Source organism: Sciurus vulgaris (assembly GCF_902686455.1).
Source record: "Sciurus vulgaris genome assembly, chromosome: 2".
Lineage (NCBI taxonomy): Eukaryota > Metazoa > Chordata > Mammalia > Rodentia > Sciuridae > Sciurus > Sciurus vulgaris.
The window spans coordinates 160,790,364-160,804,859 of NC_136462.1; the positions used below are offsets into that span (position 1 = coordinate 160,790,364).

Here is a 14,496-nt window from a genome sequence, read left to right on the forward strand (position 1 = left end):
AAACAAAATGTTAAGGGCGCTAATGGACAAAGTAAACAACATTCAAGAATAGATGAGTACTGGGTGGGGGAGATAGTTCAGTTGGTAGAGTGTTTGCCTCGCTAGCACAAGGCCCTCGGTTCAATCCCCAGCACCACAAACAAACAAACAAACAAAAACAAAAAATAGATGAGTACTTAAAACAAAGAGATAGAAATACTAAAAATGAATCGACAAGAAATTCCGAGACCAAAAGCACAACTACTAAAAAGCAGAATGCCTTTGATAATGGGCTCATTAGTAGTCTGGAAACACACCTGAGACAGGACTCTTTAAATTTGAGGATGTGCAGTAAAATCTTCCAAAGTTTAAAAGTAAAGAGAAAAAAAGTCTGCAAAAGATAGAATGGAACAGAATATCCAAAAAATGTGGGACAAACACAAAAGTGTAACATAAGCAGTGTAATATAAGCATAATGGCAATACCAGTGGAAAGGAATAGAAAAAATGTTTGCAGCAACAACCACCTCTAGTTAAGGTCAGGCAGCAAACACAGATCCAGGAAACTTGGAGAGCACCAAGTCAGATAATGCCAAGCAATATATAAGACACCTCTGACTTAAAGAGCAGAGTTGTCAAGCAAGATAAATGACAGCAAAAACACTTAAAAATGCATTAAGATAAAAAAGGAAGAGAAAATCTTGAAAGCTTCCAGGAGAAGGGAGAATTTAAAAAGGAGGGCACAATGAAATAAGAATAAGATTGATATTGGGGCTCTCAGGAGTAACACTATACGTAAAATGATAATAATTTTAATTTCAAAATGTCAGAGAGAAAAATCACAATTTTATATTTAACTATGCTGTCATTTAAATGCAAGAATGAAATGAAGATATCTTAGACATACAGATTTTCACAATTAACCTCAGAAAGATTGCATTTTAAAGAACCGTTAGAGGAAGTAGTCCAGCAAAAAATTAATTTGGGAAGAAATAATGAGAAATTAGAGAGAATAAACAAAGTAGGAAGATTTACTACCATTTAAATAAGCAACACAAAGGAAAAAGACAGATGAGAGTTTGCAAAGGTACTTTTTAGTTTGGGGAGAAAACCACATGATAACATTAAAAAATGAGTACAGAAAAATAAATGTGCCTTATGTTAGGACCTATAAAAAAATAAAAATAGAATGTATAACTTTTCTTATGGTAAGGGAAAAAATAAATCACATAGACTATTTCTTTGACCATGATATAATTTGATAGAAATAAAACCAATTACCAAAAGATATTTTATCTGAAAACTGATTACCAAAATTCTTTTATCTAAGAACTAAAAAATGGCACTAATTCCTGGGCAAAAGAGGAAATAATGAGCAAAATTACAGAATGTTAAATACTGACTGGTAATAAAATTATGTCATTTCAAAAATGTAAGTTATAGGTAACAGTACCTCCAGGGATATTTATAACTATGAATACATGTTTATTAGAAAGCAAGGGAAGATTATGAGAATAAGTGAACGTACAGGTGCTAACCTGTATAATTGCCTTAAACTTATAATAAAGGTCCAAGCTGCTTGGTGTGATGGTGTGTGCCTGTAATTCCAGAGACTTGGGAGGCTGAGGTAGGAGAATGCTAAGTTTGAGGACAGCCTGGGCAACTTGGCAAGACCCTCTCTCAAAATAAAAAATAAAATGGTCTGGGGATGAAGCTCAGAATGCCCCTGTGTTCAAACCCTAGGACCAAAAAAAAAAAAAAAAAAAAAAAAAAAAAAAGTCCAGGTTAAGATGTGGGATTAAATACAAGCACCCTGCACAAAACTATAGAAACAGACTTAATAAGGGGGCGGGGGGAGGCAAACACACAAGAACAGAGAGATGGAGAGAAGAAACAACAGAAACTAGGGGGCAGATGGACAAATAATAACTGATTTAACCAAAATCCCAAGATAGCTTTGGATACACTGAGAATTAGCCCAAGTCAATGCTGCAGAACCCACACTGCTAAAACCTAGGTTGTTAGCAAGATTCCTCTGCAACTGGGACTAAACAAGGCAGCAGGCAAAAGCTGTGTGAAAAGCAGTAAGAACCCCTATCCCTCAACTTCCAGCTGAGGGTGGCTGCCCTCTCCCAGCAGCAGCTGGGAAGTACCATCTCTACAGAAGGTGTAACAAGGTCTCTGATAGCAGTAAGAAAAGTGGTAAGGTCTCTCTTCCCTCACTTGGCAACCAGGTACTGAGTCTGGAAACTCCTCCCTGAGGACCCTGACCAGCTCATGAGGGGAGAACTAAAGGCAGTGTTGTTAGGGGCCTGCCACAGAGGAGTCACCCTCTGCACAGATTTACAGGTTTCAATGCATTTCCCTCAGCATTTGAAACACTGCCCATTGTCTACTTGCTTCAGGTGTTACTGTTAGGTTGGCTTTCAACTTCATCTGACACTGGCTTAATTTTGGTTTAACCTAAGGCTTTTTCAAACATGTAGATCACAAAGTTTACCTCCCATGCAGCTTCTTTTTTTTTTTTGGGGGGGGGGGGGCACTAGGTATCAAACCCTGGAGTACTTTTCCACTGAGCTATATCCTCAGCCCTTTTTATTTTGAGATGGGGGTCTCACTAAGTTGCCCAGTCTGGCCTTGAACTTTTGATCTTCCTGCTCAACTTCTCAAGTCACTGGGATCACAGGCGTGTGCCATTGTGCTGAGCACAATGTGCAGCTTTGCTTAGGAAACCATTAAGGACAAGCTCCACTAAAACCAGGGAATAAACCTACCAACAGGTAAAGAAGGGTCACAGAAAACAAATCAAACACACATCAAGGGCAAAGGAACTAAAGGAGAGGGGAGAAACTAGGACTCTGCTGAGTCTCATACACAAAAGTGGCCAGCCCAGCATGGATGAGTGTGACTCAAGGGGCAGGCACAAAGGCTGTCATCAATAAGTCCCTGCTACACCAACTGTCTTTAAAAACCTAAGGAGTAAGTGGTGGCCCAGCGTAATCTCAGCTGTGCTCAGTTCATCTAAACCATGCACTATGAGCCTCCCGTACCCTCTCAGTGCCTGCTCCCTGCTTCAGAGAATACCCACTATACAGATTGCAATGACCTGCAAGACAGAAGCTGTGTCAGCCCAGGTAGGAACTTCAGAGGATCTTGTTCCTTCTGCCCAGATTTTTTCTTTCCCTTTTTTTTTTTTAATGGGGATTAAGCCCAGAGGCTCTTAACCACTGAGGCACATCCCCAGCCCTTTTCATATTTTATTTTGAGACAGGGCCTCACTAAGTTGCTGAGGCTGGCTTTGAACTCACGATCCTCTTGCCTCAGCCTCCAGAGTCACTGGGACTACAGGCAGGCACCACCATGCCCACTCTGCCCAGATTTCTGCCATGTTCCCTGGTATATATGACAACCCTAACTGATGTTCAGGCTGTGGTGAGTCTTCTGCTTCCCAGGACCCCTAAGGACCCTGATCACTGACTTGCCCAGGTGGGGCTCATAGTAGCTGAAGCCAGAACATAACTGTATTGTTGGGGCTGCCAGAACAAAATATAGTTGTCTCTCAGTATCTGCAGGAGGCTGGTTCCAGGATCCCCTGAGAATACCAAAATCTGCAGATGTTCAAGTCTTTTATAGAAAATGGCACAGTATTTGCATATAACCTAAGCACATCCTTCCATTTACTGAAAATCATCTCTAAATTACTTATTATACATAATATAAATGTTATGTAAAAAGATGTTATACTATATTGTTTAGGGAATGATGATAAGGAAAAAAATTCATACATATTCAGTACAGGTTTAGTTTTTTCCCCAATTTTTTTCAATTTGCAGTTGATTGAATCTGTGGGTTCCTTATCCATGGATACAAAAAGCTAACTGTATCATAAATTGAGTGCCTTAGAACAAAAGAAATTAACTGGGGCTGGGGTGATAGCTCAGTTGGTAGAGTGCTTGCCTTGTAAGCATAAGGCCCTGGGTTCGATCCCCAGCACCAAAAAAAAAAAAAAAAAGAAAGAAAGAAATTAACTGTCTCAGTTCCAGAGGTCAGAAACCAAAAATTAAGGTGTGGGCAGGGCCAGGCTCTCTCTGAATGCACTACCAGATAATCTGTCCTATAACATTCTTTTGGTGCTGCTGGCAATCCCTGGGGTCTGGTGGGTCAAAGACTCATCACTAATCTCTGCCTGTCTTCATGTGGCCTCCGCCCAATGAGTGTCTCTTCTCTTATAAAGATATCAGTTGGATTGGATTAAGGGTCCACCCTACCCTAGAATAACCTAATCTTAATATGATGGTATCTGCAAAAGTCCTATTTCCAAATAAGGTCACATTCATTCACAGGTAACAGAGGTTGGGATGTCAACAGATCCTTTTGAAAGACACAACTAATCCAAAACAATGATTCAGAAACCCTGTTTTGCATTATCGTCTTCCAGAGCCTTTCTCTAAAAGTGGCAATTTCCTTGAAGTTAGATTTGTGTATGTTGCTCAGTGTTTGTTTTTACTTTTGTCTTCAGGGTTGAACCCAGGGCACTTTACCACTGAGCTATCCTCCCTTTAATAAAAGTTTTTTGTTTTTTAATTTTGAAATAGGTTTTTGCCAAATTGCTGAGGCTGGACTTCAACCAGCGATCCTCCTGCCTCAGTCTGCCAAATACTGGGATTACAGGTGTATACCACCATACCCAGTTACTTAGTTTATTTATTTTTAACTCAAAGTACATTGTTTAGAAATATATACATTCAAAAAAGCAGAGGAATAATTCACACTGAAAGAGAGTGGCTCCCTCTGGGGGGAATAGGATGTGCACATGAGGACTTCTAAGGTGTTTGTAACACTGTATTTCAACCCAGGAGATAGATATGCAGGCATTTATTTTATTCATCTCTATATAGCCATATGTTCTGTGCCTTAGTCTATCTCTATGACACATTGCACAGTTAAAAAAAAATAAAGCATAGGGATTAAAAACACAAACATGCAAGAATGAAGAACAGGTGAACAGATAACTATAAACAAAAGCATACCAATATACAGCAAATGACTTAACAGACCAAAGAAAGCTAAAAACCTCGGTTGTAGTGCAGACAGGCTGAGAGCGGGACAATCTACGCCACAGCCTCAGGAAAGCACAGACAGCAGGATCAGGCTCTGCTAAAGCTGAGGGCAGGTGGTGGGACTATGGAATGAGAGGCTCTTTGTTTACTCATATGTAGGAAATTATCATTCCCTCCATGGGAAGAAGACTGGACCCTTCGGAGAGGTTCAAGAGAGATTCTGGACACAGGGAACCAAGCTGAGTATGGCCTGTCTGGAGGACAGGGAGAGTCAGGGCAGTTTCCTTAAGGATAGGTAGACTCCTGGTCCCTCCCCACCTGGCTCCTGGAATGCAGGCAGGCAGGTTAATACTTCAAAGGGAAAGAAAGATGTAAAGTAGTGGAGAAAAAAAAAAAAGAAAATTAAAATGATTGGGGTCTTGTCAAACTATAGCCCAAAAGCCAAATCCAGCCATTGCCCATTTCAGTAAATAAGTTTCTCTAGGACAGTCATTCACTATGGTTGCTTCTCATCACACCAGTGGTGTTGAGTAGTTACAACCTAGACTGTGTGGCCTACAAAGCTGACAATATTTACTGCCTTTATAGAAAAATCTGCCAATCCCTAGTCTACAGGAATGTGCAACTAATAGGGGTGTTCCTAAAACAGAGCACAGAACATAGAAGACAGGAAATCAAGACTCTCCAGAACTCAGGAAGGAGTGTCAAATCAAAAGGGCCCACAAGCCAACTGCCCAGCACAACAAAAGAAAGAAGTCCCATGCCTGGTACATCAATGAGTAATATCAGACCACCAGCAATAAAGAGAAGATCCCATTACCTTCCAGAGAAAAAGAAGAAAACAGAAAAATGTAAAGATTCTAAACAGGCAATTCACAGTGTGAGAAACAACTAGGGAACATGAAATGTTTAACCTCACCTATAACCAAAGAAACAAAATAGAAAACAAGATTTTACTTTCTAACCATCTGATTAGCAAACCTTACATGCTGGTAGTATTGAGTGCTAGCAAAGATAGAAACAGACCTCTCCTACCTGCTTGTGGGAAGCCCTAGCAGTTCTGAGTAGAATTAATTGTTTCCTGGAGCACTCACAGAGCTTGGGTTCCAGTGAACACTCTGAGCAATGGTGACCCAAAACTGACACCTCAGGTGCCATTTCATGGTGTACCCTAACTACACAGATGTTTACACACCTGCAGGTCCTGCTATGCACAGTGTCTGGAACACTGCACACCCTCAACAAAACTGCCAATCAAAATCATGACTTGGCTGGGCATGTGGCCCATGCCTGTAATCCCAGCAGCTCAGGAAGCTGAGGCAGGAGGATCTCAAGTTCAAAAGCCAGTCTTAGCAAGGCCCTAAGCAACTCAGAGAGACCCTGTTTCTAATAAAATACAAAAAGGGGCTGGGGATGTGTCTCAGTGGTTAGGTGCCCCTGGGTTCAATACCTGGTACCAAAAAAAAAAAAAAAAAACATGACTTGAGAGTGTACAGGTACCATCAGAGATGGAGAACCAGGAAAAAAATCTTCTAGGTTGTGTCTTGAATGCTAATGCTCAGTGGAAAAGAAAAACTCAGACGTATTAAATAATTTTGAAACAAAGCCAGGCAATTTTTGCATTTTCCTCCCTTATTCTTTTCTTCTCTCTCAAAATTACTCATGATTTAAAAAGCCATAGCATAGCAGGCATGATGACACATGCCGGTAATCCCAGTGAATTGGGAGGCCAAGGCAGGAGGATCACAAGTTCAAGGCCAGCCCTCAGCAACTCAGGGCTCAACAACTTAGCCCTAAGCAACTTAGTGAGGCCCTGTCTCAAAATAAAACTGAAAAGGGCTGGGGATGTGGCTCAAAGCACCCCTGGGCTCAACGCCCACTACCCAAAAAAAGAGTTAGGTGTAACCACGTCCACTTGCCAGGTGCTACCTGCCCAACTTCCCCCGCACCTCCAATCATTTTAGAGTGCATGCTCACATCACCTGGTATCGGTCAAGGATCCTGAAGTCCTGACAGGTAGTTCGGTACGTGGCTTGTCCAGCTGGAAGCCTGGAAACTCCTCCTTCTTTGGCTCCATAAATCCCATCAACTAACAGAAGAGCAGCATTAACAACTTGATCCAAGTCAAAAAGTGGTAATCCCCTATCCCTCTTCGCTTGTCTGACAATCAATTTCCGCTTCAGTCTCCGAGCTTCTGGTGTCATAGCAACTGCACTGGGACAGGCTTCCAACCTCTTGAGCAGAAGCTTTTCCTCATAGATGCTCACAGGAGTATACTTGGGCCCTTTTGGTTTTGTGTCTTTCTCCAGTGGAGGCTTCCTCTTTTCTCGAGCCCTTGTTTGCAAAGATGTGTTTGAATCTGTGTCTTCACTGTCAACATCCATCCTGTCAGGCTTTTCCTCCTCACTCTCTATCTCCTGCTTTATCTGTTCAGGTGCTCTGACCTTTTTTCTGCCTCCGACCACTGGGCCAGAAGCTGCTGACCCAGATGGGGGCGGGACGTACTCCATCCCTGGGTCTATGACACCATCACCTTCCATCTCATCATCATCTGCACAGAATATAAAACAGTAATATCAAGACATGGGAAAGAAGAGGCTGGGTGTAGCTCAGTACAAGACCCTGGGTTCAAAAGCCAGCACCACAAAAGTTAAAAAGAAAAAAAGAAAGATAAGACATAGGAAAGACGAAGGCAGAGTACATGGCTCATGAGGTGAACACCACACCCAAGATAAAAGATTTGAGGAAGGTAAGTCTTACCATGAAACAGGGCTTGCGGTGGCATCACATCTGGAATCAAATCAGCTTCTGAAAGCAAGCTAGGCGTGGCAGAATGAGAGGCAGGAGTCCCTGGGGCAGAGAAATCCAGAGAGGGAGAAGGAGATGGGCTTGTTAGAGGGGTGCGGTCGGAGGAGCTCAAGGATGAGAAATCAATTACTTCTCCTTTTTCAAGAATCACGTCTGGCCTGCGGCCTCGGCTTATAAATTTCACAGGGGTAGAAGACGTGCTCCTGTCCAGAAAGCCAGCTGCTTCCTTCTGGGCTCTTCTAATGTCTTTGGCTTCCTGAGTTCGAGACCTTTTCTCCTTTAGTTCCATGGCAGATTCCACAGGATTCCGGCTCACCCGTTTTCTCAGTCCCTCAACAGTAATGATGGGATCCAATGTTGGTTTTGAGGCTGCTAGAAAATAAATATCCAACTTTTATTTTTATTTTATTTTTTGGGTACTGGGGATAGAAACCAGGGGCACCAAACCACTGAACTACACCTGCAGCTCTTTTTTTATTTTTTACTTTGTGATAGGGTCTCACTAACATGTTCAGGGCCTCAATAAGTTGCTAAGGTTAGTTGCATTCCTCCTGTCTCAGCCTTCAGAGTTACTGGGAGTATAGGCATGTGCCACAACTTTTAAAATAACTACTCAACGATGATTTCTTTTTATAATGTATTACTGTGAACCTAGAACCATGTTCAATATAGAGAAATGTTTGATGAATGCCTTATGCTAAAAGAATTAGATATCTCTTAAGAAAAAATTAAAATGCAAATCTAAGCAAACATTATCTTTCACCTATTACATGGGTAAACATTAAAAGTGTGATAATGCTCAACAGAAGTATGAGGATATAGGCATTTTCATGACATTTTACTAGGGCATGAGTTTTTTTTTAGTTGTCAATGGACCTTAATTATTTATTTATTTATATGTGGTGCTGAGAATCAAACCCAGTGCCTCATGCATGCTAGGCAAGTGCTCTACCAATGAACCACAACTCCAGCCCCAGTAGAGGATAAGTTTTAAGATAGTTGTTTGGAGGTAATTTGATAATACTGACAAAATTTTTTAATGAATATGCCCTTTGATACAGCAACTGTTTGCAATTTGTACACTTACACAAATTTGTGCAATTGAAGCACAATTGAATAAAAAATTGAATAAAAAAGGGCAGAACAATCAAAATGTCCATCAAAAGGGGAATGGCTTAATATATTGTCATATAGCCATATAACAGAATCAATGAAACAAAGGAAAATCGGGTAAATCTATATGTATTGTAATGGAAAGATGTCCAAGGTACACTGAGGGGAAATGGGGAATAAGTATTATAGTGTTTATGCTTTAAAAAATGCTTAAAATAACAGAGGTAATCTCTAAAAGCATTCGTGAGAGACAATAATGGTTACTCTGGGAAGTTAAACTGTAATGGGGAGAGGGTAAACTTTCAGACTTTACAAAAAATTCAAAACTATTTGATTTTTAACCATTATATGTTGAAAAATTTTAAAGCTCATTAAAAATTTTTAGATTAATAAAACTCAGAAGCCAGCCAGCTACAATGACACATGATTGTAATCCCAGTTACTCAAGAGGTTGAGCCTAGAGGATTGCAAGTTTGAGGCCAGTCCAGGTAATTTAGTGAGAACCTGCCTCAAAATAAAAATTAATAAAAAAGTGGGGGCAGGGCTGGGGATGTAACTCAGTGGTAGAGTGTGTGCCCAGCATGCATGAGGCCCTGAGTTCAATTTCCAGTATTGCCAAAAGAAAAAAAAGTAGATCCAAGTATACTACTAAGGAATTACTATTAATTTTTTTTAAAATGTAAAACTATGGTTAGGTTATGAAATGGAAAAAAATCCTCATTTCTTAGTGATACCTACTGATATATTTAAGAATAAAATATTGATGCCTAGGATTTGCTTCAAATAATCCAAGGATGAGGGTGGAAGGCCAAGGAAAAGTTCCAGGATCTACATAAAACAAGATAGGCTGATGTATGTATGTATGTATGTACTTATTTATTTATTTATTCATTTATTTATTCATTGGCAATAGGGATTTAACCCAGGAGTGCTCTACTTCTGAGCTACATCTCCAACTCTGGTGTTTTTGTTGTTGTTTCTTAATTTTGAGTCAAGATCTTGCTAATGCCCAGGTTGTCCTCGAACTTGTGATCCTCCATGCCTGCACCTGGCACGGAGTTACTATTGTTGGAGTAAGGTGAAAGAAATGTATTATAGTATTCTCTTTGCCTCTATATGCTTTTAAATTTCTATAATAAAAAGTTAGAAAGAAAACAGTTTGAAACCACTGAACCTTTCAGACACCAAAGGAAATTATAAAACTGGTAACTTGATTAAGAAGTGATAAAATGTTGTTTTACGTAGCATTTATTTACAGCATATGAGAACAGTGTCATCATAAAACTGTAAGTGGAGTAGCTCCAGAGACGGATGAGCTATGGCTGGTAAAAGCAGGACTGTTTCCTGTGCTCACACCTGCTATGCTCCGAATTGCACCTTTTACGCTGTTCTCACAGTGGTACCTTTTACTTTCAAAGTGGAAGCAGACAACTTCTCTCCTTCAGGTTTCATTGTTGGGGGCTTGTTATGAACAAGTTTCCACCATCCAGGCTCTCCAAATTCCTGAGCACCTGAACGAAAGTACATAGGACTTCCCACGCTGAGGCAACCTGCTACTGTGCTCCACCACGTAGAAGTCTTTTTCCTAAAGAGTCCAAGAATTTACAAACTATTAGCACTTGAGTTTGATCATTATATAGCAAATACACTCTGTGTATGCCTCCTAGCCTGTGACATGCTATGGAACCCCCCTATTGTTGAAGAAACAGAACATAAGAGTTAAGAGAGAAGCTCTGGAGTCTTGACTAACTTCAAATCCTCACTCTACCATCAGCTGTCTCAGTTTCCTCATCTGTGAAATAAGAATAATAGAATTTACCCCACAGGTTGCTATGAGGATTGAATGAAAGAATTTAAACAAAGCATGTAAAACAGTTCTTATCACATTCATCATGACTATAGGATTCTACAGTCTTAAATTAAGCTGCTTTTACATGTGAATTGAGCACAACTTTCAAGAAATAAAGCATACAACAAGCATAATTCCAAGACTGTGCAGTTTATGATATATGTTAATCATTAGTGCTGGTGAATGGCTCATTTTATCCAGGGAGATGGAAGCCTCTCTCAGTCTGCTCCAGTTTGCTTTGATATACAAAAATGGTAATAAAATTACACAGTATGCTCCACAAATACAGACAGCATATATGATAAACACATACACATTAAAGATCAATTATTAAAGTTCCTGTTGAAAATTCTTTCAAAGGAAACTATTCTATTCCCATCTTGAAAACCTAAGTGAACTACCAGAAATTCTAAATAAACACTTTAGTGTTTTTTGGTTTGGATAAGTGTCACCCAGAGTCCATGTGTAAAGGCTCTATCCCTAGCATAGTGGTATTGGGAGGTAATATGGACCTTTAAGAGGTGGGTCTTTGGTCACTGGAGGTGTGCGATCTCTTTCTCTCTCTCTCTGCTCCTGGCTTGAGATGTGACCACCTGCACTAACATGATCCTGCCATGATGTGCTGCCCTGACCACTGGTCCAAACAAAGGGCCATACAATCTTGGACTTGAAACTATGAGAATCTTGAGTTAAAATAAACCTCTCTTTATTTCGTAAGTAGCCTATGTCAGGTATTCCTTCACAGTAATGGAAAGTTAAAATGGAGAGAATAACAACTTAGTTTCAAACCTTAGCCTTGGTCCCAGAGTACCTCTCCTACAATCTTACTTTTTTTTTTTTTTTTTTAAACTTTCCAAATCTCTCTGTCTCACCCAAGGAATAAAATCAGGGAAGAAACCACTCTACTTGTTTTCTTGCCCCACCCATCACTTGAAAATCATTCTTTTGCCTGGGAAGGTAGTGCACACCTATAATCTCAGCAATTTGGGAGGCTGAGGTAGGAGGATTGCAAGTGCAAAGACAGCCTCAGCAACTTAGCAAGGCCTTAAGCAACTTAGTGAGACCCTGTCTCAAAATAAAATATAAATAGGGCTGGGGATGTGGCTCGGTGGCTAAGCACCCCTGGGTTCAATTCCTGGTACCAAAAAAGAAAAAAAAAAAAAAAAAAAATCATTCTTTCAAAGGAAGGCTTTTCTAATTTGGCCATCATGGTTTCAAGAAACAACAAGAAAAAGACGTGAAATATCACGCCTTCAAAATGACTGACCCAAAATTACTCAGTGACTTGGCTGTACCAGTAATTCTCAAGATGAGGCCCTGAGACCCCTGGGGGCAAAGCCTGTCAGGAATATATTAGATGAAAATTCTTTTCATAACAAAACTAAGATGTTTTTGCCTTCAAGTGTATAGTAGTTTTCCAGCAAAGGCATGTCATGATATTCAATACACAATACATCTTCTACAAGGCAGACATTGAAGAGACCAGTAAATATAGGAAACAATGTGACTTTTTTTGGTATTGTTTTTGTTTTGGAAAATATTTTTCACAAAAATATGTTAACAAGAAATATTTTAGTTATTATTCTTTATAAATGAATTAATTTTAAAAATTGGAGGAGTTTGGGGGATTGAATCCAGGGTTGCTTTACCACTGGGTTATATCTCCAGCCCTTTTTATTTTGAGGTGGGGTCTCAACAAGTTGCTGAGGGTCTTGCCAAGTTGCTGAGCCTGGCTTGGAACTTATGATCCTCCTACCTCAGCCTCCCAAATTGCTGGGATTACGGGCTTGAACCACTAAGTCAGGCTAATAAATATTTTAAAATTTTCTGCTTCAAATTCTAAAACAGAAAATACCAAAAGCTATAATCAACATAAGCAAAAACTATTTGATATCCTCAGTAATGTCTAGGTGTAAAGGGATCCTGAGATCAAAAAGCTTAAGGACCACTGTTCTACATATGCCATTTTGATTGAATAACACCTAAGAATGGATGGCTTGAGCCTCAGGGGTCCCCAAACCTCACTTTGCCCAACAGATAATTGGAGGTTGGAGTGTTAGAATTACCAAGTAAGGTTAGAAAGAGAAATGAATTTTTCAGCTTCTCAAAAAGGATCAACAAAGACAGAGGAAACCCAAATGTCCAAGTAGGGATGAATGAATAAACAAAATATTGTATGTAGGTGGATGTGGTAGCACACACCTGTAATCCCAGCAACTCTGGAGGCTGAGGCAGGAGGATTCCAAGTTTGCAGTCACCCTGGACAACTTAACAAGACTGTCTCAAAATAAAAAATAAAAAGGGATGGGGATGTAGCTCAGTGGTAAAGGGTGAAACATCCACCACTGAATTCAACCCCCAATATATAAAGTTGCATGTACACACACACACACACACACACACACACACACACACACACAATATTCTAAAAAGGAAGGAAATCCTACTACAGACTATAACATGGGCAAACTTTGAGGACAGTATGCTAAGTGAAATAAGGCCAGTCATAAAAAAGAGAAAAACTGTATGAGTCCACTTCTCTGAGGTACCTAGAAAAGTCAGATTCACAGAAAGTACAATGATGATTATCAGAGGCTAAGAAGCAGGGAGAAAGGAAAGTTGTTTAACTGATACAGTGTTTCAGATTTGCAAGATGAAAGAGCTCTGCAGATCTGTTGCATAACAATGAATATTCTTAGTACCACTTAACTGCAACACTTAAAAATGGCTAAAATGGGCTAGGTATGGAGGTGACCACCTGTAATCCCAGAGACTCAGGAGGCTGAGGCAGGAGGATTATAAAATTGAGGCTAGCCCTGGCAATTTAGCCAGATCTTAATTTAAGCAACTCAGGGAGATTCCATCTCAAAAAATAAAAAGAACTAGAAATGTGGCTTAATGGTAAATGTTTAATGATGGGTATAAGATTAAACCCATGGATTCAGTCCTTGGTCCCCCAAAAAAAAAATTTTTTTAAAGGTAATATGGTACATTTAGTTGTTTTGTTATCATAATAAATAAACAAAAAGCTGACAAAGACTCAAGTGATTTTAAAAACTAATGTGTTGTTGATAGAAGTTTAGGAAGTGAGCACTGATCCATTTAGTGGGAGTAAACTTGGTGTATACATTCAAGAGGTTACTTTCATAATTTATATCCAAAATATGTGCATCCTCTGACCTCAGAAATTTTCTAACCTCAAAAATACAGAACATGTACACATAAGAAAATTTACAAGTTTGATTTAAATGGGGGAAAGCTGAAATAACTTAAATGTTCATAAAGTTAAGGATTGCTGTCATGGATTGAATTATTACCACCCCCAACAAAAAGATGTTTAAGTCTTAACCCCTAGGACCTGTGAATGAGAAAACAGTGTCTTTGCAGGAGTATCAAGTTAAGATGAGGTCATTAGGATGGATACTATCCAATATGACAGGTGGCTTCATGAAGGAAATTTGGACACAGAGACACGTGTACAGAGGAAAGACGATGTGAAGACAGAAGGGGAAAGCTATCTACGAGCCAAGGATTGCCTGAGGCTAATAAAGCTGGGAAAGAGACCTGGAATACATTGTCCCTCACAGCCTTCAAAGGGAACTAACCCTACCAATACCTTGATTTCAGACTTCTAGCCTCCACAACCATCACAACCACCCAGCTTCAACATTCTTTTTTATAATGCAAA

The 14,496-nt window shown here is 39.8% G+C and overlaps 1 protein-coding gene across 3 annotated transcripts in view; it reads right to left on the reverse strand.

The window, feature by feature from the left end:
- KAT14 (lysine acetyltransferase 14) overlaps positions 1-14,496 on the reverse strand; it is a 34,296-nt gene that overhangs the window by 9,585 nt on the left and 10,215 nt on the right. For 2 of the 3 annotated variants that reach the window (XM_079127535.1, XM_079127537.1), the window contains exons 4-6: positions 10,363-10,544; positions 7,799-8,218; positions 7,021-7,589 (exon numbers count right to left, since the gene is read on the reverse strand). In XM_079127535.1, the coding sequence (XP_078983661.1) occupies positions 7,021-7,589; positions 7,799-8,218; positions 10,363-10,544 (1,171 nt within the window). The remainder of the gene's footprint in view (positions 1-7,020; positions 7,590-7,798; positions 8,219-10,362; positions 10,545-14,496) is intronic. The other variant, XM_079127536.1, reaches the window with a different exon arrangement.